Source organism: Oryzias latipes, chromosome 8 (assembly GCF_053564925.1).
Source record: "Oryzias latipes strain Hd-rR chromosome 8, Olatipes_Hd-rR_3.1".
In the NCBI taxonomy this organism is placed as follows: domain Eukaryota; kingdom Metazoa; phylum Chordata; class Actinopteri; order Beloniformes; family Adrianichthyidae; genus Oryzias; species Oryzias latipes.
Genome location: NC_136244.1, coordinates 22,302,267 through 22,326,982, shown reverse-complemented (window position 1 = coordinate 22,326,982; position 24,716 = coordinate 22,302,267). Strand labels below are relative to the sequence as shown.

Here is a 24,716-nt window from a genome sequence, read left to right as displayed (position 1 = left end):
TGGTTTGTACACAATTCTTTTATTAAGACATACAACCAGGTTGTAAAAAAGCACTTTACTAAAAAATAATAATAATAAAATAAAACATTAAAAGAATGAGAAAAAGATATATATGTAGATTTTCATTTCTAAAGAGTTCATGTCAAATAATACTTTTTTTCATTTTGACAGAAAATTCTTGGTTAAGAAAAACATTTCGGTCTAATATACCGCTTGTCAAATGTTGATAATATTGAATTCAAATGTAAACATTTTAGATGTTTGCACATTTTTGTATAAACCATATTTATCAGCCAGGACCAGAAATGGAAAGAAAAGTCATCAGAACAAAGTCAGACTCACCCACAGCTCCAAACATCAATGGCTGGGCTGTACCTCTCCTCCCCCAGCAGAAGTTCAGGGGGGCGGTACCATAGTGTGATTACTTTATTAGTGTACGGCCGACTACAGGAGGGAGTATGAGAATGGTAGAATGAATTCAGTCCGCAGTTAAAATTCATCTGAAATTGGTTATCTGCTATGAAATGGCTCCATCTAGTGGACAGGCTGCATAAAACAGTTTTTAAAGCTTGGATATAGAACCCATTTGGACAAAAATCAGAATAAAAATAATGACCCTACCTTTCCTCTGAATTGTAAAGTCGAGCCAAACCAAAGTCAGCCAGCTTGATCTGACCTCTAAAACACACAAGCGCAAAGAAGTGACAGAGATTAAAAACAAAAGACGGGCTACTCAGATGCTTAAGCAGATCCAATTATTTCTCCCCAACGTTTTTAAAGAAAAGTTGAGATGTTCCTCTGGAGTTTAATATTAATGTTATATTCCAATTATTTTTAAATCTAATAATTGAAACCATCAATACTTTTAAACATGTGCTCATTTGCAGTCACTTTAAATTGGATTACAACCGTCAGCAACACTCTGAGGTGTGTTGTTCTGTCTGACCTGTTGTTCAGCAGGATGTTGGAGCATTTGATATCTCTGTGCAGAAAATTGTTCTTGTGGCAGTAGTCCAGGCCCTCCATCAGCTGGCGCATGAAGCTGCGAACATGCTCATGGGAGAACTGCACCAGGCCAGACTCCAGCAGGCCCATCAGGTCATGGTCCATGTACTCGAAGACCAAGTAAAAAGCACCTAGAGAGGAAGATCCACAAGACGTTGTGCACATTTACAACAAAGATGCTAGAAAGGTGACAAATTTAAAAAAAAAGTTCCTAAAAGTGTTTAACAGGCAAGTGGGGGCGGTGCTTCAGAACAGTTTTATTATTTAACCCAGTTAATGTGTTTTTAATAAGAGTATAAAATATGTTCAAAAAGCTAAAGTTCGTTGGGCATAAGGGGGAGACAATGACAGCAACTTGAAGTAATAAAGACGATTATGTTATCTACAAAAACAATGGAAGAAAAAACACTTTAAAAGAGTTCTGCAAAAATATGTTTTTTGTTTGGCTCCTCCAAGTCAAATCCACTTTACCACAAAAGTTAATTTTTTTAAACCAAATCTGTAAAAAAAAGTCATTTTTACAGAACCACCAAGATTAAAAAGTAGCCTTAGGGTTTTTAATAAGCTTGGTGAAATGAATTGTAAAAGATTAATTTGAACTGTGAATAACTGCAACAATAAATCAACCGAACACGGCATTTTTAGCAGTTTGCAAGCACTGCTTGTACTTTTTATTACTCATAAACTCTGTACAAAGGTCTATTTTGTCTTAGCAGTCGGATCTTAGTGAACACATTGAAGATTTATTCAATTTGTACAAATTTGTAATCGGTTTGTGAAAAAATAAAATAAAAGACTTTATAATTTCTTGCATTTTTCGAGCTAACTGAAAGATTCAAACCATTTCCTTAAAGAGTCAGACTATTGAAAACTTTTCAATTTATTTCAAAAATAAAAGAAAAAATACTGAGAGTATTTACAGACGTATCAGTTACCCTGACGAGTCTGGTTGCCGTCAGCAACCGTTGAGTACTGTTGACACTATACGCCTTTGTAAACAAACAGTTTTTCCTGCTGTTACAATGGGAAAGGTAAAATAGAATCTTAAAACAAAGCATTTTAATTAGAAGGCTAATTACTAAAGTTCAGTAACTTCAGTGTTTTGAGTAGTATAAAGGCCCTGCAGAAAACTGGGAGGAAATTCCAGATTCAGATGGAAAAGCATTTGGTAAAACCGGTTCTTCACCTTGTTTTTCTTTCTTTTTTGAAGCTGCTTTATGTGAAATTTCAACAGTTCTTTTATATTTCACGGATCTCTAAATTTGAACAAAATCTTTGAATTGCACTTAATATTGAACTTCTAAAACTAGAGCAAGTATATCAGGATTTAACTTCTGTCTGACACAAAATAGTGCAAGTTGAGGACACATCTATGATATGTGACTCTTCCAGCTGTTCCCCGCTGTCTTTTACTTGTTTATTTAGCTGTCTTATGCATTTGATTATGATATTATGCTATTGTGTTTTGATCTTCCTTTTATTGTAAAGCATTTGGCACCCTGACTGTGTTGGGAAGTACTATATTGATAAAGATTTGTTCATTTAGCATTTAAACACTAATGGAATCAAAGGTTTGAAATGTCAACCCAGAGAAAAATATGGATTCATTTGGCTTTAACCTGACAAAGCAGCCAAAACATCATTTATATTAACAAAAATAAAAACTCAAAACCCCTTTAAGGAGGAGAGTTTTAAACTGAATGTGAAATAACTGATGACTGGTGAAACAACAGGAACTTACCTTTATCCTTTTTAAAGTCAAGTGCATCCTGCTTGTCCGTGACAATCTCCTTCATGTTGACAACACTGCGGTGCTTCAGCTGCCGTAAGATCTTGATCTCTCTTATGGCTGTGATGGGGAATCCTTCCTTTTCATTGTCCAAGCGCACTTTCTTCAAAGCAACCAACTCGCCTGGGAAGAGAGCGTTGCATTAGTCATCCCCTCCTTATGTCAAATTTGAGGTTTGCAGAGTGGTGGCAGCAAGGCCACACCTCCTCACCTGTGTCTTTATCCTTTGCCTTGTACACTTGGCCGTAGGTGCCTTCTCCTATGATCCCAATAATGTCAAATTTATCTACACAGCGTTTGCCCCAGTCACTCAGGTTGTGTTTACGCTCGCCATATCGAGGGCAACATATCCTGGACGGGAGTGTTAAAGAAAAGCGACACGTTAATCTATGTCTAATCAGCGACAGAATGGCAGCAAATGGGTGCAAAGAGAAAGATCCTGACTTTGGTCTCTTCTTGAGGGTCATTTGGGGTAACAGTGGAGGAGGCTGGCGAACAGGGGACTGTGGTGGGGAAGACTCCCCTCCTGCCAGGGTCGGGGGCAGAGGAAGGTCGATGATGGATGGGCGGCTGCGAAGTTCTCTGTCTTTTCGTGAAAGTCTCTGAGGAGGGGTGGACTTCTTTGGACTAAGAAGAGACAAAAATGAATCAACCTTAAGTGTTAGAGCAATGTGTGAGTCGCTAAAGATAGACTGGAACTCAAATATACTGAATGTTCCTACGGTCCCTGAAGTATTTCTATTTATGTAACATCAAACCATATTTCTTAAAACCTGCTAAACTACTAATTGTCTCAATTTCTTTGAGTAACAAAACAGAAATAATCAATTTTTTAAAGATAAAGACCCAGCCGAACCTGTCCTGAGTATTTCCCAGCAGTGCAGGCGGTAAAGGCAGGGGGGGCAGCGTTGATGTTTTGTGAAGGGGTTGCTGTCGAGCCGGGCTGCGTGTGGGAATCGGCGCCGGAGATTTGGGTTGAGGTGGAGGGTTTGTTGGAGGCTGAGCGGCCGACTCTGCCGGTGGTGGTGGCAATGGCGGCTGAGTCGTTGGGCCGGGCGGGACAGGAGGGGAGGGCTCAGGAGGAGGTGGTGTCGGTAAGGCGGCAGAGGAAGCGGGTAGAGTAGCGGCGTGTTCCTCAGCATCAGTGGAAAGCTGTGCAGATGCCGGAAGCTGACTTTCTGCAGCTGCCGACTCCTTTTCCAGCTGTGGGGCCTCGGCTTTCGCAGGCCGTGATGACGGGGCGACTCCGGCTTTTCGCATCAACGGGAGCGGGCACGCATTGGCGGGGGCGCTGGCACGAGCGGCCGCCTCAGCAGCCTGGCGCTCCTTTTTCCTTCGACTAAGCTCTGCGCCCAAACTAGAGTTGGGGGGCAGACGGGAAGATGGGGGAGAGCGACTCGCTGGCCGGCCGGTGTGGGAGCTTCCCCCGCCTAAACCAGAGGAGGTGTGCCTTTTACTTCTAGAGCGGGAAGAGGAGCGGCAAGATGAAGAGTAATGCAGGGGGGTTCGACTTCTGGAGCGGCCAGAGCGCCTAAGCAGCACAAAAGGGTAAATAATTAAAAAAATTACAAGAAAAAACACAAGAACATTTATAGACAGTTTTAACAACCTTTCTCACTTTATTTCCAGAAATAAATCCAATGGAGGTCATAAAGATGACCATCTAAAGTAAAATCCAAATAATCCACTTCAGGAATAACTTGGACGAGGCAAGTGAAGGTCTAGATGAGCTCATGCTATAAAATTCCTTAGACCAGCAAAGAACTTACTCTTTCAGCCTCAAAAAAAAAAAAAACACAGAATGTTATCTGGCCTCAACACTAATTATTGAATATATGCTTTAAAATGTGGCATCTCCAGATTGTGATCAAAAACTTGTCTTTGACAGAGGAACAGATTTTAGGGTGTGGACCAATGCCTACAGTCTATGACCATTGGCAGACAAAAAGGGGTTAATTTAAAGCCCAACTCCTTCCACTGTTCCGACTGCTTTCCTTCTCTGCAAAAACCAGAGTCAGCATTTATTAGCAGCAGGACTTTAAAGACCCTACTCCCATAAAAAACATGTGTTTTGCGGGGCGGTTTGTGACACGTTCTTGTGGCATTCATCTGATGATGGACATATATTAAGGGGGGAAAAAAAGCTTAAAACTGCATTTGACCAATTCTTTGTCCAAATTCCTGTGAATCAGGAGGATTGTATTTGTGTCATAGAAAATACGCTAACGCTTCTGACTAAATCCACGTACGACTTAGTTTTCCTCGTCTGAACTGGCATCCAGCTCAAAATTGTAATGTTAGGTTGGGGGTGTGAGGGCCTGTAAGATACCAGGAGAGCGTGTAAACAGAGAACTCTCATTTATGGATGATGACAAGGGGGAGGGGTGGTTGCTCCACACCAACAATCCTGCTTACAACTACACCGTTTTTTTTTTTGTGGCTAAAAATGGCCAAAAGATGATCAGAGTGGGTCTTTAAAAGTGACGTTTTGACTTACCGAGACAACGGGCTGGTGCTGGAGGACCTCCGGGTACCGTAGGGGCTGATGGAGCGCCTTCTGGAGTAAGGGCTGCTGTCCCTCTCATAGCTGGAGGACCTATGTCTACTACCATAAGGGCTGTCAGATCTTTGTCTGCTGCGCCGGGACATGTCCCTGGTGGGACTGGGGCTTTGCTGAACCATTCTTCTCCTGGAATAACTGTCTTCTCCCTGTTGTCCGTAGTTACCGCCTAGTGGGCTCTCACTGCCAGGTCTTCTTCGGGGACTGGGTGACAGAGCAGAGCCCACTCCTTTCCTGCGAGAACTACCTCTACTTGAAGACTTGCCTTTGGGGCTTGACTTGTGACTCTTGGAGGACCGGCGGTGGGTCCTGTCTGTGCGGCTCCTCTGAGAAGAAGTGTGGCTTCCATCTCCTCTGCCTTCTCTGCGCTGTTTGTCTTTGCGGCCCTTCCCGGAGCGCCCGCTCTCCTTGCTGCGGGATGAGGATGTGGAGGAAGTGGTGCTGCCCACACTGGCTGCAGGCTGCACCTGGGCTGAGAGCATGGATGGATCCACACGTTTGAAGTCCCCTTCTGCCTGGAGCTGCTGTCTGGATGAGGAACCTAAGGCAGTGGTCTTATCTCTGCTCTTCAAGGAGCTCCCTTTCTCCTGATCTTTGCTGCTCCTCTTTTTGTACCCATGCTCCCCATTTCCAGGGTCCCTAACTTTATTCGGGTCCTTGGACTTCTTTCGGGGTGGCCTTTCTTCTCTACTCTCAATTTGTCTGTCTACTTCTAATTCTTCTCGATCGTACTCCGGTGATGGATCAAATCGGTCCACGCCCCCTCTATCAGAAGGTCTGGAGGACGGTGGATCTGAGAAAGTGTCCGAGTCCGAGCTGATATCATCGTACTCCACCAGAGGCTTCACCGTATTGACACCAGGAGGCGCCGTATCGCCGAGGGTAAAACCTTCGGTCCTCAAAGCCGCCGATGACTCCCGATTATGTTTGGTTGATTTATGCCGCTTACGTTTTGCAGACGAGGAGGAAGTCATGGAAGATTTGAACTGCAGCTTACCGTCTTTGCTCGTCATGTCTTCCTCAGAGGTATGGGCAGGGCCTTGGGGCTGGTGTAACACACCGCTGCTAAAATCCGGCTTCCTCTTGGTCCCATGATGTCGCTCCGACCCAGGCATACCTCACGCCGGGGTCTCTGCTGTTACCGGGCCTCGGTGATCCAGGCAATACATTCACAGAATAGTAGCGTCTCCAAAAGCCACAAAAGACTGATGCTATATCAAACAACAAAATGAAAGAAAAGAAATTAACAGCTCAAGACATACACACTCGTCCAGGCCGCTCAAGTCCAGTCCTCCTTAGCGCCAATTCATTCCTTAAGGTCACCAACTTGCTTCGTCAAGGCAAAAAGGATGTCGAGGTTGTTTTCCAGTGCCACGAATTCTGCACCTTCAATTAGTGAACGAAAAAGGTCCAAACCAAACATAGGAGCATTGTGGTGTTCGTCTCCGTCTGAACGTAGCTAGCACGGCTAGCTAATGGTCGGCAGCAAGAAAGCTGACTCGTAAAAAAGAAAAAAAATCCCTTTGTGAAAGCTGTCCTTGTCCGGTGCCAAGTTAAGTAAAGGTGTTTTATTCCACAGATTTACGGTCTCAGCTTTCAGAAACAAGCAAATGTCTTCAATAAAAGACGCCTGCTTCTCGAACAAACTGAAAACTTGACCCGGTTGGCTCTGTTTACATGTTCCCTTTAATGTAAGTTTTACCCCTTTAAAGTAAGTAATGATTCGAAATCATAGTATTTAAGTGTGCAATAATTGTTCCAGTTTATTATCAATGGCTCTGGAAATCAACCAGGCCTTTAGTTAGGGCGATGCTAGTGGATTTAGTATCATCCACAGCCCTATCTGAAGGAGACTACAAACGCCATTGTGGCTCCCGTGGCTAACAACGTCTGCGCACACATAGCAAGCAAACCGGAAGACGGTGCCTTGTCAATCTTGTACGTATCTTAGCAACAGCCAATCACATTCAAGCTCCCGCCTATTCGGTTTGATACGAGCTGCGACGACTCAAAACATATAAAAACTTGCTATTAAATTAAAATGATAGCTTTAGTTATATGACGTTCACTTATAAAGCCCGTAACATTTTAAGTAAAAAACAAAGAAAACCAATATTTCTTAGATAATTTCCCCATCAAGCCTATTTTCAATAAAAAGGCTTAAGTTTTTCGAGATTTTCCGATGGCTTTAAATTTAAGGACGCATATTGAAACTGTTCGAAAACTTTCGGTTTTCTCACATATGACCAAAGACACGAGTGTATTATAACATGGTTCACGGACCTCTTAGTTTGACTTATGTTATTTTATGTATTATTAATCGTCAGAAATAAAGGGCCGAAACTGTCATGTAAAACTTTATGGAGTCAAATATTAGAAACAGTCTCTGTACGCAAATAAAATCTAATTACATATTAAAGTTTCTGAACGAAAATGATTAAACATTTTTAAACAATAAATCACTATGATTCAAATAGACAATCTAAAGATTAAAAGAAATACAGACATTATTAATATCGTTTCATTTTGTTTATGTTTTTAGCTGCTGTCTTTCTCGACAATGATTGGTTGACAGGCTTAATACGTAATAGACTGTGAGTGGATCTGGATTCTGGTTAGTTGTATTTTTCAAAAGGGGCGTGTTCAAGAGCCAACGCGGAAGTACATTTTTTCCACCACACAATTATACCGTTTCAGTTTTTGTTTGCGTGGCCTTATAAAGTGTTCAAATACAAACTATGACATTATTATTGACATCCACAGCTTCTATGAATTATCCCTGAACCAGTTCTGTAACAATTTATGGGAAATAAAAGATCAGTGCATTCCTGTTTTCTGTCGTGTGTACCTTTTAAAGACGGGTAGGAACTTTTTAAACTCATTATCTTGGGATTAAAATAAAACGGTATAAATCGGATATGTATAAATATTACCCAAGCCCTGCCAGGCCAGGTATTTGTGCTACATGTGCTCGTTTAAAGGGTGACACCCCACACTGACGGATATCTTTGTGCTCGGCTCACACTGGGAGCTCTGGCTAGTAAAAGATCAGCAGGCGATCAAAGCAAACCCGTTTAGTAAGTAAAACAGCTGTCCTAATTTACGGAAAACCACGACTCAAAGCGACATAATGTATTATTTGCAAGTGAAATAGAAGAAGCGTTACAGTTTTAGGCAATTTGATCCCATTCCTGTCGTGCTATTGTGTGGATGGATCTAAAGCTGAACGGGGGAAGGAGGAGGTGAGGGCAAACCGAGTAGATAAGAAGAGAGGTGGCTTATTGGCTGGCTGTTGCTGCCACTAACTAACCTGCATTTATTTTTTTTTAATTTTTTTTTAACCAGAAATAAGATGTCTGGTTGTTTATATTACAGGCCGTGAGAGACAGCGACGTCGCGACCTGGGAACTACCGAGGGGGATATGATTATCGTGGAAAAGGCCCGAGTCTGTGTTTTCCCGAGCTCACACCGAATTCGTTGAGTCCAATATGGGGAAGGAGGTGAACGGCGTCTCGCGGAGCCGGTTTGAGGTGAGTTTTCCGTGTTTTGTCAACTGACAGTGGCGGACTAGCACTCGAAATAGCTGCTAGAAGGCGTTAGCATGTGGTCCCTGCACACTGAATGAGTGCTGCTGTAATTATTATTACCCCAAAAAAATGCGCTTATGGGAAAAGCTAATGGTTCAGCAGCTTCCGCAGCCGCTGCTGTTTGGGATTAGGTGAAACGCTGTTGTTTTGTTCCCCACAGCCCACGCTCGACGTGTCGCCCTTTGTGTCGAGTCAATTTTACTCAAAGACGTGTAGTCTCGAGTTTAAAGGAGGAATTGCAGTGGTGCGAAAGTGTTGTCAGTTTTGTGTTCTTTGGTTCCGTCAAAACAAAGACAATGAGGCCAGAGAGCACGCTGAGGCACGCTCTTTACACAGAATATTGGATACATCCGATTTTTTTGTCATTTTGGTAGCTTTATTTGTTGTGGGTTTTTTTCACTCATTAATTCTATTTATTTGAAGTTTTGCCCCGTATTTACCCGCTGCGGCAGTGGGGGCCTTCTACCTGCGGCGGCTATAAACTGTAACAAAATGCACCTTTTTCTGAGCTGTCACACAACGGGACCCGCATCATATAATGTGTCGGGATGGCAGGACAGTCGCCTTCACAGAAACGCAGGAGCTGGGATGCCGTTGTCTTAGTTGTCACGAGCAAAGCAGGAAAGTTTGCGTCGTAGCAACTGCAATGTTTGGGACCGGTATCGTGTTCCGTCAAACTGACCGCTGACATTGGGCTGTGCAGCCTGTGCGCTTGGTGTTGTTTAATCCCCTGCTAGCGTAGGATTTGTGTGTGGTTTTATTTATTTTTAACAGTGCAACAGCTGACGACTCAGGCCGCTACCTTCTGTCTGAACAGCTGCGGCAAAGCTGCAAAGCTAACCGGATTTCGGACAGGTGCGAATCGGAAATGGACTGATTGACTTCAAAATAAGAGTCCCATGTTTTTGAAGAGAATAAAAATGGTGTAAACTCACGACAAACATTGGAAAACAATACAAAAAATTTGTAGAAAGCTCCATATTATGTTTTATTGCTGAGTTATATGTTCTAAAAGATAATTAAAATTAAATGTAACATTTTTTCCCTCAAGCTTTAAATAGGAAGTAAAAGAACACACAGTAGGGGTTTTCTTTCTTCATGAAACTTACCTAAGTACCGGTATTATGTATGTCATATTTACAATTTCCATATTAATTGCTGTTTTTATTACTTCAGCATTCCCCCCCCCCCCCCCCCCCCCAAATTTTCATATTGAAGCAACTTGATCAGAAAATTTGGGTTCAAAATTCACAATGTATAGTCCGTGTTATCTTCTTCTTGTATTTTTTTACTTGCTTTATACTTTCTTTAGAGTTTTTAAAGTATTTTTTAAAATTTTGTTTTTACATTACTTGCTTATCCGAAACTTTCCTTCATAAATGTGATTGCTCTACTATTGCAGATTAGAACTAGAAAAAAATAAACATAAAGTCACAAATTGCCTATTGAGATGTAGAAATACACTCCCATTCTATACCCTTTTAAGGATACTTTCATATCATTGTCTTATTTGTCTTTGTGTTAAAGCATTAAACTACTCAAGACTTATTTCTAAATGCTGCAAAGTCACATTTTAGCTATGGGCTAAATGACAATTGGTATTTTAATATTATTTTAACAGAAGCTAATTAAAAGCACCCTGAGAAAGCAGTTGGCCTGAACAGTCGTCAGATGGCTTTAATGGCTTTTACTTTGAAAGACATCTGGCGGAAGTTTTTGATATTCAGAGTTTTGTTTTTACCAATTGTTGCAAACCAGCTCATAACAATAGATTGTGACATTCAATTGTTGCTAGTTGTTTTATTAAGAAATTAGGAGTAAAACAGACCCAAACAGAAAAATCATCGTGTGAGATCGTTTAAAAAAATCTTAAATGTTTACATGAAGCTACAATCTTCCTCTAATAAAGAATGTCAGTAGACTTTAAATCCTTAGTTTGAGATTTAAAAAAAAAGAATGAAAAGAAAACTGTTTTGTGCCTGTTAATACAGTCCCTAATCACAGCTCAAAGGTGTGCCAGTTTTTGAACATTTTCTATTAAGGAGCTTTGCCCTCACATACAGAAAATAAGACTTAAACAGGATTTCTTGACAATTAAGGCTATTGAGGTATTTTAACCCTGAATGTTTTAACTTACAAAATATGTAAGATTTCTTGTGTTTTGTTTTTTTGTCAATTTTTACCTTGGCAGTGTGCGTTATCCTTTATTTTCTGCCCAGTAGCAGTTAGAAGAAATTACCGGTAGTACTACTTTGTAACTTCCTTCTCACATTTTCTAGAGTTTGTTCCATAATTTAACTAAACAATCCAACCCTCTTCTCTGTGGTGAAAGCTGCACATTTTTCACTCTACTCTGTATCTTATCACCCTCACAGCTGTGAAGTTTTTTCTTTCAATAGTTGGAGCTTAAAGTCCTCTCCGTCTCTAAGAATATAGATTTCACATTTATGATGCAAAATGACATGATGATTTCCTTAAAACATGTGGACATGTGTGTTGGAAAATATATGTTCGAGTGAGCTTGAGAATCTAACAAAATAAGAAAAACGTCTTATTGTATTGTAATTTAGGCCACTCGTTTAATTTTTCTAATCCTAGTTTGCTAAATTCTCCAAATATTTGTCAATTCGGTAACATAAACCCTAAACTATCCTTTTGCTTTTGTGAAAAAGATAATCAAATGTTTCTTTTTCTTTTTGCTGTCATCTTTAGCCGGAGGTCACAGCTGACCCAGTAACCTCTTGCCAAGCTTGCGTCACTCGTTGCAGCTGACCAGTGAAGAAAACTTAATACTGCATCCTGCAGCATTATTCTCATTTTCTTTTAGATTACAAAAGGGGGTAGTGTATGCTTGTTGTCCGTGTGCATGTGCCTCTTTGGATTGGAGTCCGGATTATTTGGGCAGAAAGCCGCCGGTCTCTGGAAGGAGCGCCATCAAAGCCGGTTTTGCTCCGAATGCAAACAGCCAATGTCTGTTTGACTTTTTTTTTGTTTTTTTTTTTGCTCCTGCAGAATTTTGCATGTCTGTGGTGGCAGCCTCTGTACGGAGAGCTTTGTGTGTAGAGTCTCAAAGAAACATAGAACAGCCACAGCTGTTTGGTCTTTTCAAGGTCTGAGCATCAATATTAACCCCCACATGTCAGTCTTTCTCTTCTTTTGTGCTTTTGGATGGATTTGTGAGTCCCTCAGGATGTAAAGATGTGGTGGTTTATGATGGACAACCATAATAAAGTCCCATCCTGTTTTCTTTTTCTTCTTTTTTTTACCATAAACCATCACTTTTTAAAGACAATAAATACACAATTTATGTTTGGATTATTGACCGATGAATAATTGTACCTGACAAGAAGCACAATTACTTTAGAATTCCTTGGTAATCTTGGTAAACAAATTTTTTTGCACCACGGAGCCTTCAGTTGCCTCTCCCCTAATTTTAATTGTTATTTTCCAAATCTGTGGTGGGGAAAAAGATTGAGGCACTCACTATGTGGTTTGGGATCATCATTGTCTTGCGTTTCACAACCATGCGGAGTGAGAATTTCCTCAAATTATGCATCCCTTTCAGCAAGTGGGCATCTGTGTGTGTCTGAGTCCTAATAAATGTAAATTTATGATCTCTTTGTAAACCACGGCTTATTTTCCTGCAGATTATAGACTTGCGTTTGTGCTTGCGTGGCATGCAAATGTTTGTGTGGAAATCCATTAGCAGATGCTGGCGCTTTGTCTGGAAGTCACCGAGGATCTATTGTAGCTGACTGCAGTGTACACTTTCAATACTTGCTGATGTGAAAAGCAGCGCAAACTAATTAGAGTAAACATCCACACGACAAGTGAGGAAGTTTGGAGCTCTGTAATCTGCAGGGCAAAGTCTCGTCCTGCACTTTATTTTTTTGTCACGACCAAACGTGTAGGGAATTTTTGAACCGATTGCATCGATCTTTGTGAGTTTGGCCGCCCTTGTGTGGGGTGACTGGATGGTACGGTCCAAGCCTGGACTGATGCACTCCTCTGCTTCTTTGCAGATGTTCACAAACAGCGATGAGGCCGTCATCAATAAGAAGTTGCCCAAGGAACTGTTGCTGCGGTGAGTGATGCTACAGCACCCCATGCTCCCTTGTTCCAACATCACGTGTGAATTTCCTTCATTCCTCACCCTGCTCTCCTCTCCTCTTGCAAAAACACATAATTAAAACCAGATGCTCATGACTATAAAACATTTACATTTTTCAAAGGGGAAAAAAAAAAGAAGCCCCCTCAGCCAACAGAAAATGAATGCCATAATTCAAGCTCCGGCCTTGCCAGACAACCTGCCAGAGCTGCGGCTGGCTGTTGCGATGCGGCGCAGTGATTTGTGCGACTGGCATGCTGCTGCCTTCTTGCTTCAATTCACCTTACTGCATTGTAGAATCCTGTTTCCAGCTTTGTTCTTCAAAAGTTTGTCTTTGTCGGGTTAAAGAAACCCTGCCACCATACGACAACATTTGCCAGCACGCTCGCACCTCGGTGCCGCGAGCCGGAGCGGATGCAGCGTTTAGCTGGGTACGCACCTGGGAGCGGAGGTCAGCATATCAAAGCCGTCCATGTTTGTCTTCCAGGATCTTCTCCTTTCTGGATGTGGTGACGCTCTGTCGCTGTGCTCAAGTCTCCAGGGTGAGTGTGATTGTGGAAGCATGTGTAGCGGCTAAAAAACACGACTCTAAATGCCTTTTCTGCCCTCAGTCCTGGAATGTTCTGGCTTTGGATGGCAGCAACTGGCAGCGAATTGACCTCTTTGATTTTCAGAGGGACATCGAGGTGAGTAAATGCTAAACTTTCTTGACTTTTCTGCTGCTGCTTCCATTTACACCAGTCATTACTCCTAAACAAGCTGCAGAGATTTCAAGGCCGTTTGTTTGGTTTCAGGGTCGAGTGGTGGAGAACATTTCAAAGCGTTGTGGAGGGTTTCTCAGGAAACTGAGCTTGAGAGGATGCCTGGGTGTGGGGGACAGCGCCTTAAGGTGAGGATAAAGAGAGCTCGGCACAACTTGACTGAAAGCAGCAGTTTGGCTGCTGTGCCTTTTTAAAAAAAATGTCTTTTTTTGTGCAGGACCTTTGCTCAGAATTGCAGGAACATCGAACTGCTTAGTCTGAACGGCTGCACCAAGATCACAGACAGGTTTGTGCCGTTTGTGTTTCAAATGTTTTGCAACCCTGATCACTTCTTGATGGCAGCTATTGTTCTGTGCAGCACATGCAGCAGCCTCAGTAAGTTCTGTCCAAAGCTGAAGCACCTGGACCTTGCCTCCTGCACCTCCATCACCAACTTGTCACTGAAAGCTCTCAGGTTTTCCCAGCAGAATCCCTCTTCACATCAACATCTATTAAAGAAAAGTTTGATTTATTTTTCTTTTCCTTTTTTTCCTTCATTTCTTGTCATTCCTCCTCTCAGCGAGGGTTGTCACTCTCTGGAGCAGCTGAACATTTCCTGGTGTGATCAGGTCACCAAGGATGGCATTCAGGCTCTGGTGCGCTCCTGTCCTGGACTCAAAGGCCTTTTCTTGAAGGGCTGCACACAGGTATTATTGATCAAGCCTTTCCCTGAATTTACACTGGTTCGTTCACGGTGCGTCGCCGTTGCGTTGTGTGAGGAGACGGTTAATTTACATTGACTCTGATCTATCCCCCTTCCCCCCTGGATCCCGGAAGAGTGGTTTGTGCCGTCCCCCCCGTATCATTCAGTTCGTCCCGCTGTATTCGCTCATCCAGCACTTAAACAATTAAACCCCATGCCCTCTGATGTCATATAAATGTCACATATGAGGTTGTGTTTTTGAACATCCACAATAAAACTTCAGTCATCCATGGTGATGTTATCCGCTGGATTGATGTGCATTATTGCGTGAGCACCTCACCGTTAATATGAAATCAAGTTTTATTTCTGTATTTTGTGTTTTATTTTGAAATTACAACAGAAGGTTTTACTTTGAAACCCGAACCCGTTTCCAGTTCACTGGCTTTTTGCCACAAAAATTGCAGCGTAAACTGACTGGAAATGGAACTACTCTGTAAAGCTGACGGAGACGATGTAAACATTCTGATTGTTTAATGAATGCTCTATTTTTTTATTTTATTTTTATTGTTTCAACGCAGCGAAGACGCAACGCAGAGGGGCCAGTGGAAATCGGTCTTTACAACTGGTGGCGGATCGCAGCACATTGACTTTTTTTTTTAAGTTAATGTTACTTTGTTCTGGAAACTGTTTTCTGGATCTGCAAAGAAGATCCATAATTTCAGAGGACGTTGTTGTCAAGGAAAAACCATGATCATTATCATTGACGGCAAAAGCAAAACTGTTTCTTTGTTGGGTGATGATTTTTTTTTTAACCCCTGTCATACCAAATCTGTCCCACAGCTAGAAGACGAGGCTCTGAAGCAGATCGGGGCTTACTGTCCAGAACTGGTCACGCTCAACTTGCAGACATGCTCAGTAAGTGCTGCAGTCAGATCTCAGGCAGGCGGGACGCCTTTAGCCTTTAGAAACCACATGCACAAAACCTGATGAACCTGCAAGTGAAAATAAATGTCCTGTCTGTCAAACATGCAAAACATGCAAAGATATTGGGTTTTTAAAAGTTTAATTAAAGGCTTCAGATCAGCACAAATTCTTTTTGATTTAAATAATGTTTAATCATTTATATAAACAGTAGGCCTGCACAATATACCGCAATTTTATCGTTATCGCGACATTAAGCTGTGCAATGTGCATACCGCAAAAGATGGCGAAAATCGCAATAAATGGTTACCTTAAATGTGCTAAAACAATCTCATGGCAGCTTGAAATATTGAACAAATGAAATAAATAAATAATTTAACCAATCGGAAGGACCCGTTTACGTTGTTGATCAATCAGATGAGCCCTTTTATGTTTGATGTTTGCCTCCTACGTCAACGAGGGTCTTTTGGAGTATAATTTTTAAACCGTTGCAGTGAAATGGAAAATATGTGTTTGGTTGTTTTGCTATTTGTTTATACACCGCGAATTATATCGTTATCGCAATATTAATCACCAATATCGCACATCGCGAGTTTTTCTCATATCGTGCAGCCCTAATAAACAGGTGATGGTTCAAAAAACAGGACTTCCCTGCACTCAAGTAACTGCAAAGTAGTAGACCCAAGAAAGCAGCAACACTCCTGTAGTCGCTCTGAGATGAGGAACTACTAAAATCAGCTTTTTGGTGGAAGTAACTCCTAAAAATGCTTCTAGGTGCTTCAGAATATGTGAAAAAACAGGAATTGTGAGAAATCCTCATCCACTTTCAACAATGCATATTATGGGACGGTGAGTGACCCCCCTTCACAGCTGCTTCAGTTGAATGGAAAATATGCTTCACAGAAATGATCTAGAATACGGTGGTTTCCCACTTTATTCAGAGTTGTATTCTAAAAATGACTTGCGATAGGTGAAATCCGCTAAGAAGACATTTTTTCTTTTTAAATAATGCTAAATGTTTTACGTCTGTAAAACATCAATTTTGTGCATTTTTCTCAGGCATACATGAACATTTTTACAGCTTTCTCTCTTTTTAATTCTGAAAGTTCAGACCTTGATGGAAAAATAAATCCGGTACTATAGAATGAAAACAAAGATCCACTCATGATCAAAGATTCATGACGATTTAGAAAACTGAAGACATTTTGTACTCGAAACAGAACATGGAGATTGTTTTGACAATGGTCTACAGCCAGTCATTATGCAGAACACAATGCATTGTAAAAAAACGGATGCAAAAGTGAACGAAAAATCTGCCAAATGGCGACGAAATGGTTTAATCCCATACAAGCAGTTTAATTACTGCACTTTAAAATCTCCCTCATCAGTTTATTCAACAGCATCTGAGGTGGATAGAACTCAGCAATTTTCTCTTTTTTTATCATTATGATTTAGACAAAGAAAAAGAATGAACCAGTGTCTTATGAAAACCATGACTTGCCTCATCAGAACCACCATTTACTCTCTTGACATGACTTCTGGGATGAGTGGACGCTGAGTGGATGCTGGCATGACTGTTGCCGCTACTCACCAGTAACTTTCTCTTTTCAAACAAATTCTTCTACAATGGATTTTGGACTGTGAAAACTGAGAATAAACTTTACTATGTCCATTGACTACTATGGTGTTGCTAAACCTGCAAGCCTCAGTAACATAAGAACAGGCCAATTCCACTGCGCTGCTCCTTCAACCTGTGACTTGGCCTTGGCTGGCTAGGAGTTGCATGTCTCAGTCTGCCGTTCCCGGGCCGTGTCCTGTCAGCTATGCTGAAGTGCAAGCTAACCTGGATCCTCCTCTGGCTTTTCCACCGCCCTACGGCCATCCAGTACTCAACGTCGGAACTCCTTCGACTCCGCTGTCAGCCTGCAGCTCCTCCGCCTGTGCTCTACTTCCACATGGACTTCCTGCTCCCACCTCGCCTGAGTTACATCCACTGTGGCACACGCCATCATTATCATGGACACACATCCAAATCCATCCGCATCCTCTCCTCCACCACTGGTGGCCCTCCCTGTGACACCGGACGCTCTGTGGACCACAGCGTGCTCTCCAGCCTCCCCAGATCTGCAAACTCGACTGCGTCTACTCCGCGCCACCTCATCACAACCATCAACTTTGGCCCCATCAACATCCGGGCTCTCTCAAACAAGGGTCATCTGATTCCAGACTTAATTTTTAAGTTTGACTTTCTTTGCGTGACAGAAACTTGGCAGGGTCTTAATGACTCCACCGTACCCGGCTTTGTTTACCTCTGTCAACCTCGTTGCTATGGCCGCGTAGGCGATCTCGCAATGATATATCGGGAGAAGTGGAAAATCCTCCAGGTTCCGCTCCCCTCGTTCAGCTCCAATTGGCCTTCATGCTTGCACGCCAGCTGTAATAGCAGTGGTTTATCGGCCCCCAAAGCCGAACAGTTATTTGGAACTCTACTCATTCACCTCTCATCTCTCTTTCTCTCCTAATGTTACGGTCATGGGTGATTTTAACATCCACTTTGATAACGGCCACCTTCCCCTTTCCAGAGACTTCTGCTGATTCCTGGACAGTCTTGGCTTCAGTCAATATGTTCAACTCCCTACCCGCCCTAAGCGACACACTCTGGACCTGGTCTGCTGCTCTGGGTTGACCTCCACTAACTGTCACACAGATCAACTTTATGTGACTGATCACCTTCGTGTTTCTTTTAATACCCCCCTCTCCTTATCCAAGATTCCACCCACTCGCCTCATCTCCTTCCAAAATATTAAACATGTAAATGTGGAGATGTTTTCCTCTCAAAGAGCGCATTCCGTCCCCATCTCGTCCATCCCAGATGAACTGGTTTGTTTTTTATAATAACAGCCTTTCAGATGTTCTTAACATTTTTGCTCCAGTCAAAACCCGGTCCGGATCATTTACTAAATCTTCTCCCTGGTTCACTCTACAACTCCATGAAATGAAAGCCTAACGTCGCCAGTTAGAGCAGCTTTGCAAAAGAACTGGCTCTCCCATCCATAGAGAAATATACAAGGAGCATATTTTACAACACAAGGACTTGGTTTCTCATACCAAAATATTTATTTTACTAAGCTGATCAATGCAAATAAGGGTAATTCTCTGGTGTTCCTCAAGGTTTTCCTCCTTCCTAACCTACCTCCTACCCTCGGCAATTTATTCTATAAACTCAACATTGGGTTTCATTGTTTTGTAGATGACATCCAGCTCTATCTATTATTATAAGAGGAATATTTATATAATTAATATTATTATAAACTGCTGTTATAGGTATGTTTACATGTATTTTTGTTGAATTTATCTCACTTTTAAGACACCAAATGGCACAGCACAGAATGATTTTCTGTGGCATGCCGCCCCTCCCTTTTTCTTTTTTTTTTAAATGACTGACTGACTGTAGATTATGATGACCTCCCCACTCCTCTTCACACACACAAGCACATACTTTTGTCCTTTTGTGAGCAGCAGATCACAGACGAGGGCCTCATCACAATTTGTCGGGGTTGTCACCGCCTGCAGTCTCTGTGTGTGTCAGGTTGTGCCAACATCACAGATGCCATCTTGCATGCTCTGGGACAGAATTGCCCCCGCCTCAGGTGAATTCCTGCACCTACACACCCAACCTCATTCAGTAAAGTCAGTTATCAGCTATTTCCTCAATCCTACAAACCTGCCGGAGGCTTGACATTTGATTCATTTCAAGTTACGATGAGTAAGTCTGTCAAGTTTGTTTCTCTTTTTTTTGTAGAATATTAGAAGTGGCCCGCTGTTCTCAGCTTACAGATGTGGGCTTCACTACGTTAGCTAGGGTAAGTTTCAGCTTTAACATGCATTTCAACTACAAACTGTCATATTTTCTAAATATCCAGAAGGGACTATTTTTTTTTTTGCTCATAAATGTCTATGTTTACTCATCATCATGATCAAATGAGCTGTGTGTTTTGTTTTTCTGCAGAACTGTCATGAACTTGAGAAGATGGATTTAGAAGAATGTGTGCAGGTAATTAGAAATGCCTCTTTTGATTTGTGCATTCATGATTTAAATTGTCCACGAGTGTGAGATGTTTTTATTTTGCGTTAGATCACAGATGGAACTCTCATCCAGTTGTCTATTCACTGCCCTCGCTTGCAAGTCCTGGTGAGTTTGGGTCTTCCTTTAAAAGCAAACAAAAGATCAAAAACTGTCTTTACTACTTTAAAATCTGTAAATAAATCAGGTTTAATGGAGATGTTTTATCTTCTGAATGACTAACCCATCTAGTAACTTTACTTTGATTGTATTTGTTGAGCCACAAATTACTCACTTTGTAGAAAATCATTTCTGTCAGGCTTGCTATCAAAAATCTGCCCTGCCAAGCCCCAATCTTCTCTGTGAATTGCTGTGCAGACCTTCAGTGTCTGCTAATATCTCTGCTACTTTTCAGTTCCAATTTTTTTTTGCAAAGCTGCAGGGGTTTTACAAAAGCACCCAAGGATTTTTCTCACCAATGTAATATGTGTCTTTGCAAACTTAGCCCATTTGCTTAGTCCAGACCTTAAACACACATTTGACTCTGTCTGCCTGCAAAATGCCACAGCACTTCTTAAAAGACCCACTTATAGGAAAATGATGTTTTTGGTGGACAATCTATATTAAGCTAAAATTACATTTCTGTTTATTTCTTTGTTCAAATCCTTGAGAAGTAGGAGCAGACAGAAAAAGCCCATTGAAAATACAGCTTATTTGTGACGTAGAAAATACACTGGGTGAGCCACAAGCTCCCTGCTTTGCCCTGCTTAGCAACAGGGAGGCGAAGGGAGGGCGGCGTTGCTCCATGCCAATCGTCCCGCCTACAACTGATAGTGAATTTCTGGTGAAATCCTACCACTCTGCAGTAACTACGTCCAATAAAACATTTTTTTTTTTACTTATTTTGGCTAAAAAATGCATAATTAGAATTGAAAGACCCCTGTCAACGATTGTAAATGAGCTCAATAGTTGATTGGAGTGGGACTTTAGCAGACCATTGAGTAATGGGTCCTCTGTACCCCTACAGAGTCTGTCCCACTGTGAGCTGATCACGGATGATGGCATCAGACACCTCGGCAGTGGCCCCTGTGCTCACGACTGTCTGGAGGTGATCGAGCTGGACAACTGCCCCCTCATCACAGACGCCTCGCTGGAGCACCTGAAGAGCTGCCACAGCCTGGATCGCATCGAGCTCTACGACTGCCAGCAAATCACCCGCGCAGGCATCAAGAGACTGAGGGTAAGTCGTGTCGGCTAACAGTGGTGAGCAAGCGGGCATTCATGCCCTGTCCAACTAACACTTAACCATAACCATTTCCAAATAGCTGATGTCTGTCAGCTGTTTCAGAAAAAAATCAGTCTCTGGAAATGTATCTAGCTTATTTCATATCTAGAAGTACTGCTAAAAATGTTATTTCTTTAAAGTTTAGTTCATGTTAATGGGGAGCAAATTAGATCTTTTCTTGGGGGAAATCAGACAAACACATTTGTATGGGTCCCATTAGTCAATTAAAAAATGGGAAACAAGAAAATGTTTTATTTGTGTAAAAAAATGAGATGAGTAAAGACACCGGAATGTATTCTAGGATAAAAGATTTTCAGAGAAATCTTTATATGTGGACAGTCTTGCTTTTATATTTTTCTCTTTTGATAAAGTTTTACTGTTCTTGATTATTTTATATTAAATTAATTTGATACAAAATCTACCTGTTTTCCTGTTCTTTGTTTCCCCATTTTGGAAAAGAATGAAACATTTTGTTGTAAACGATCCTTTAGTTTTTTTTGTGGGTTTTTTTTTAGAAAATGGAAGGTTTTGCTAAAGGTGCTTGAAAACTTTTAAAAAGTTTAATACATAGTATTTGCCAAAGGCTGGCATTTGACTTTGAGAGATTATAACAAAGAAACATTGATTTTGAGTTAAAAAGAAACGCATTGGACTTTTTTTGTTTCTTTGATGTTGTGCATCTTTTGTTTCGGACACAAAACCGCATCCAAAGTTCATTAAAATGGTAGCGATCATATAAATTATAGATTTGAAGCAACTCAAGTTTGTGAAAACGTCTGCAAATTAAAAAAAGAATTCCCAGAGAAACTAAATGATATGTCTAACAATATGTAGAAAAGATGGACTTTTAAAATAACTTGGTGTATTTTTTATGTGTTTAAATGACAAAAAAATTGGACTTTTTTCCTTATTGGTATATTTTTTTTGAAAATCTTTGTGGTTCCAAACTTGATCCAATCCCCTGAATCTGGAGGAATAGGTGTGGTGCAGCCAGTTTCTCCCCACTCAAGCTGAGCTTAATGCTGGTTGCTAACCGAATGACATGGATTTGGGATTTCTGTCCAACCTGATTTCTGATTTGAGTCATGGCGTCGCCCCGTGAGGGGTTGAGTGAAAACCTAGCTGCTGAGTGAACACTGTGTCCTGATCGAGCCGCTCCCCTCATGACGTGACTGGGTTGGCGAGTAGAAGTCTGATGCCAGCAGCTTGAATGTGTTTGAGCAGCTTTTTAAATATGAGTCATCAACTCATTTCCATATGTTTTTCTTTCTTTTTTTCCCCCCACCCTCAGACTCATCTGCCCAACATCAAAGTGCACGCATACTTCGCTCCCGTCACTCCACCCCCCTCTGTCGGGGGCAGTCGTCAGAGGTTCTGCCGCTGCTGCGTCCTCCTATGATGAAAAGACAACGGCCCCCTTTTCCCCGCCCGTGTACTTTGTACGCCTACCTGCAGCCTGACACTTCACCCCTGAACTGCTGCCCCATCTGTCTACAGGCTACATGCTGATGTGTGTTGTGCTCCCTGCAGAAAGGAAGCCAACAACGCTGCAAGGTTCTTGGGTAACCCCCAAAAATTCTTGAATGTCCTCATAAATGCACCAGAACAGCAGAAGTAGAACCGCTGCATCTTCCCAGCCTGCCCCACGGGAACACATCAGTATTACAAAGCGGGTTTGATGGAAATGAGTTCCAATGATTGTTGTTGTGGCTGTTGGAGCTCTTCACATCACAACCTTTCCTTCAACTACAATTTCCTTGGTGAAGCTGACGAAACGGCTACCTCTGCACAGGAACCGCACTCGAGCGAGAGAAGCGTTTGCTCGCTTTGTTTCCCAGCGACGCCACCAAGACTGCCAACCCCCCCCCCAACACACACCAGACAGAAAGCAGCAGAAAGCCTTACCTCATTTTTTTTTTTTTTGTAAGAATTCTTGCAGCTATTTGCACTTCCAGTTAAAAACAAAAACAATGAGACACTTTACAAACACGACCATCTCACAATTGAAGACTGGCAGTGGACAAATATCCTTCACGCTCTCCGCCTCTGTTACAATCAGAAGCTTCAAAAATACTGAAGACAGGAATAAAAAAAACAAGAATATTTTTTTAAAGATTCACACCAATTGAGACTCGCAAACAGGGGATTTGAGAAGATGCCAAATGTTGCATGTAACTTATCTAGTTTTTTAAAAATCTGTGTAAATATGCGAGGACTGTGGGGTGTGAGAGTTGAAGCCAGTTGAAACAGAACACGATTGGTTCGAGCATGCTTCTGCACGCTGGAGCCTTTTGGAGGACAAAGCGAGCCCACTCTGTGAACCGAAGCTGGCTTGTGACCTGAACTTTCTTTGTTGTCGTTTTTTTGGGGCAGAAGACTTTAAAAAAAAAAATTGAACATTACTAAATGGTTTCACGACTGGGACATTTGGAGGGAAAAAAAGGCCGACTGAAAGGAGGTTTTTTGGTGGTTTTTTTTTTGGGGGGGGGGGGGGGGGGGGGTTCTGATGTTGAAGAATCTGTTCACGAAGGGGGGAAAGCACACGCTGGATGAGGAGTCTGCGTTTCCACGACTCCAATGAGGCCTTGAGGGAAGATGGCGTGTGACACCCCAGCCCTCGCAGCCATCCCTGCCAGCCAGGACGCTGCAGGACCTTAGAACCGGATCGGACTCGAGGAGTCGCATTAATAGGTAGCGGAGCAAATCTCAAGCTCACAAGGATAGAATGCTTTTGTCCCAGAGGGTTATGAAAAACTGAAAACCCCGCCCTTTTAAGTATTGAAGCCTTTTACCCTGAGGATTACCTTCGTCTTGCACTTTCACCAGCTGTGTTCTGTCACTTTCTTTTTATCATTGTGTTTTTCCTTCTATTTCCTCTGGGTCTTTTTTTTTTCTTTTTCTGCTCATCTTTGCTGTGGTTTGGATGCCTGCTTTGTATTTGAAGTCTTCAAGTTGAGTTTTGGCCCCCCTTTTTTTTTGGATCAAATGGAGTTTTTTTTAGGTTAGAATTGTTTGTGTCCACAGTGTAGCTTCTGTTGAGAGGGAGTATTTGCACCTGTGCAACTGTGCTCAATGTTAAATGTGAGTTTGACCTTTCTGTTTTGATGGAGGCACTCTCCGTGACACTTGTTTATGAAGTGGGCTCTCATTATTGAATGTTTCTGTCAAGGAGAAGGATGTTTTGTGCAGAAAAGATATTTTTCCTAGAATTGTGCTTCCTCTGCTTATTTTATGCCTTGTTTTTCCCCACTCCTCTTCTTTTCAAACTGCCCCCAAATTTACCAGAGCAGATCCGGAATCACCCACAAAAATGCAAAGCTACAGGCAAAACCAAATTAAGATTCAATGTGGTGTGAGGTCTGTTTTGTGTGTTTGTGGGGGATTCATCAAAGTATCAGAAATGTAATGCACTCTTTAGGTTATGACCGTTAAGTAAACCAGGGAAAAGTTACAGGAATTCAACAATGAGCCTGGATGAGACGTCTTTTTGCCCTCGTCAGGCAGAGGCGCTTCCCACCTGCTTCTGAAGGTTCACCTGTACAAAAAAAAAAAAAACCTGCCTCAATCATCTTCATTCTTGGTAAAAACAACACTACAGGCTCACATTTTTTTGTTTTGTTTTGATGACAGTGAATCATACCTGTGTCCATTTGCGCCAGAACTCCATCGGGATAAATAGAAGTGTAGCTTTGCAAATTGTCTTTTTTGTATTTTTTGTTTTTTTTGGCGCTTTGGTCCCAAACACTGGAGCAAGGTGGAGAATCGAAACAGAGCAGGAGGTGAATCTGGTCTGTCTGTCTCCTTTAATTGGTCGACACCTGAACATTTTCAAAAAGTTTTGACAATGACGGTAGTTCACATAATTACTGTGCATTTTTCCTTTTTTTTTCTTTTTTTTTACAATTAACCAATATAAATTAATCTGTATGAATAAATGTATACCTATATTATTAA

General features: G+C 41.8%; 2 protein-coding genes across 11 annotated transcripts in view; one reads left to right on the top strand and one right to left on the bottom strand.

The window, feature by feature from the left end:
- cdk12 (cyclin dependent kinase 12) overlaps positions 1–7,289 on the bottom strand; it is a 17,691-nt gene extending 10,402 nt beyond the window's left edge. For all 7 annotated transcript variants that reach the window (XR_013657805.1, XR_013657806.1, XR_002290663.3 and 4 more), the window contains exons 1-8: positions 5,292–7,289; positions 3,651–4,325; positions 3,239–3,421; positions 3,006–3,145; positions 2,747–2,917; positions 947–1,136; positions 622–678; positions 343–444 (exon numbers count right to left, since the gene is read on the bottom strand). Coding sequence is in view for 4 of the 7 variants with exons in the window: in XM_011477935.4 (XP_011476237.1) it covers positions 343–444; positions 622–678; positions 947–1,136; positions 2,747–2,917; positions 3,006–3,145; positions 3,239–3,421; positions 3,651–4,325; positions 5,292–6,469 (2,696 nt within the window). In the remaining 3 variants the exon portion in view is untranslated. The remainder of the gene's footprint in view (positions 1–342; positions 445–621; positions 679–946; positions 1,137–2,746; positions 2,918–3,005; positions 3,146–3,238; positions 3,422–3,650; positions 4,326–5,291) is intronic.
- On the top strand, positions 6,240–24,716 carry fbxl20 (F-box and leucine-rich repeat protein 20). Of its 4 annotated transcripts, none has more exons than XM_078951795.1 (16): positions 6,240–6,380; positions 8,730–8,885; positions 12,965–13,026; positions 13,538–13,592; positions 13,662–13,736; positions 13,845–13,939; positions 14,029–14,097; positions 14,170–14,265; positions 14,371–14,497; positions 15,334–15,408; positions 18,934–19,064; positions 19,217–19,277; positions 19,424–19,468; positions 19,550–19,606; positions 20,505–20,717; positions 22,054–24,716. In XM_078951795.1, the coding sequence occupies exons 2-16, from the start codon at positions 8,844–8,846 to the stop codon at positions 22,159–22,161; spliced, it is 1,311 nt and encodes a 436-aa protein (XP_078807921.1). In that variant the 5' UTR covers positions 6,240–6,380; positions 8,730–8,843; the 3' UTR covers positions 22,162–24,716. The 4 variants fall into 4 exon arrangements, with proteins under 4 accessions (XP_078807921.1, XP_011476239.1, XP_004071329.1 ...); XM_011477937.4 differs by lacking the exon at positions 6,240–6,380 and adding an exon at positions 8,292–8,431; XM_004071281.5 differs by lacking the exon at positions 6,240–6,380 and adding an exon at positions 8,346–8,596.

Coding starts and splice junctions, on each gene's coding strand:
- fbxl20 (XM_078951795.1), top strand. CDS start 8,844: ATGGGGAAGGAGGTGAACGGCGTCTCGCGGAGCCGGTTTGAG. Junction 13,027..13,537: donor CCCAAGGAACTGTTGCTGCG/GTGAGTGATGCT, acceptor TTTGTCTTCCAG/GATCTTCTCCTTTCTGGATG. Junction 19,278..19,423: donor GCTTCACTACGTTAGCTAGG/GTAAGTTTCAGC, acceptor GTTTTTCTGCAG/AACTGTCATGAACTTGAGAA.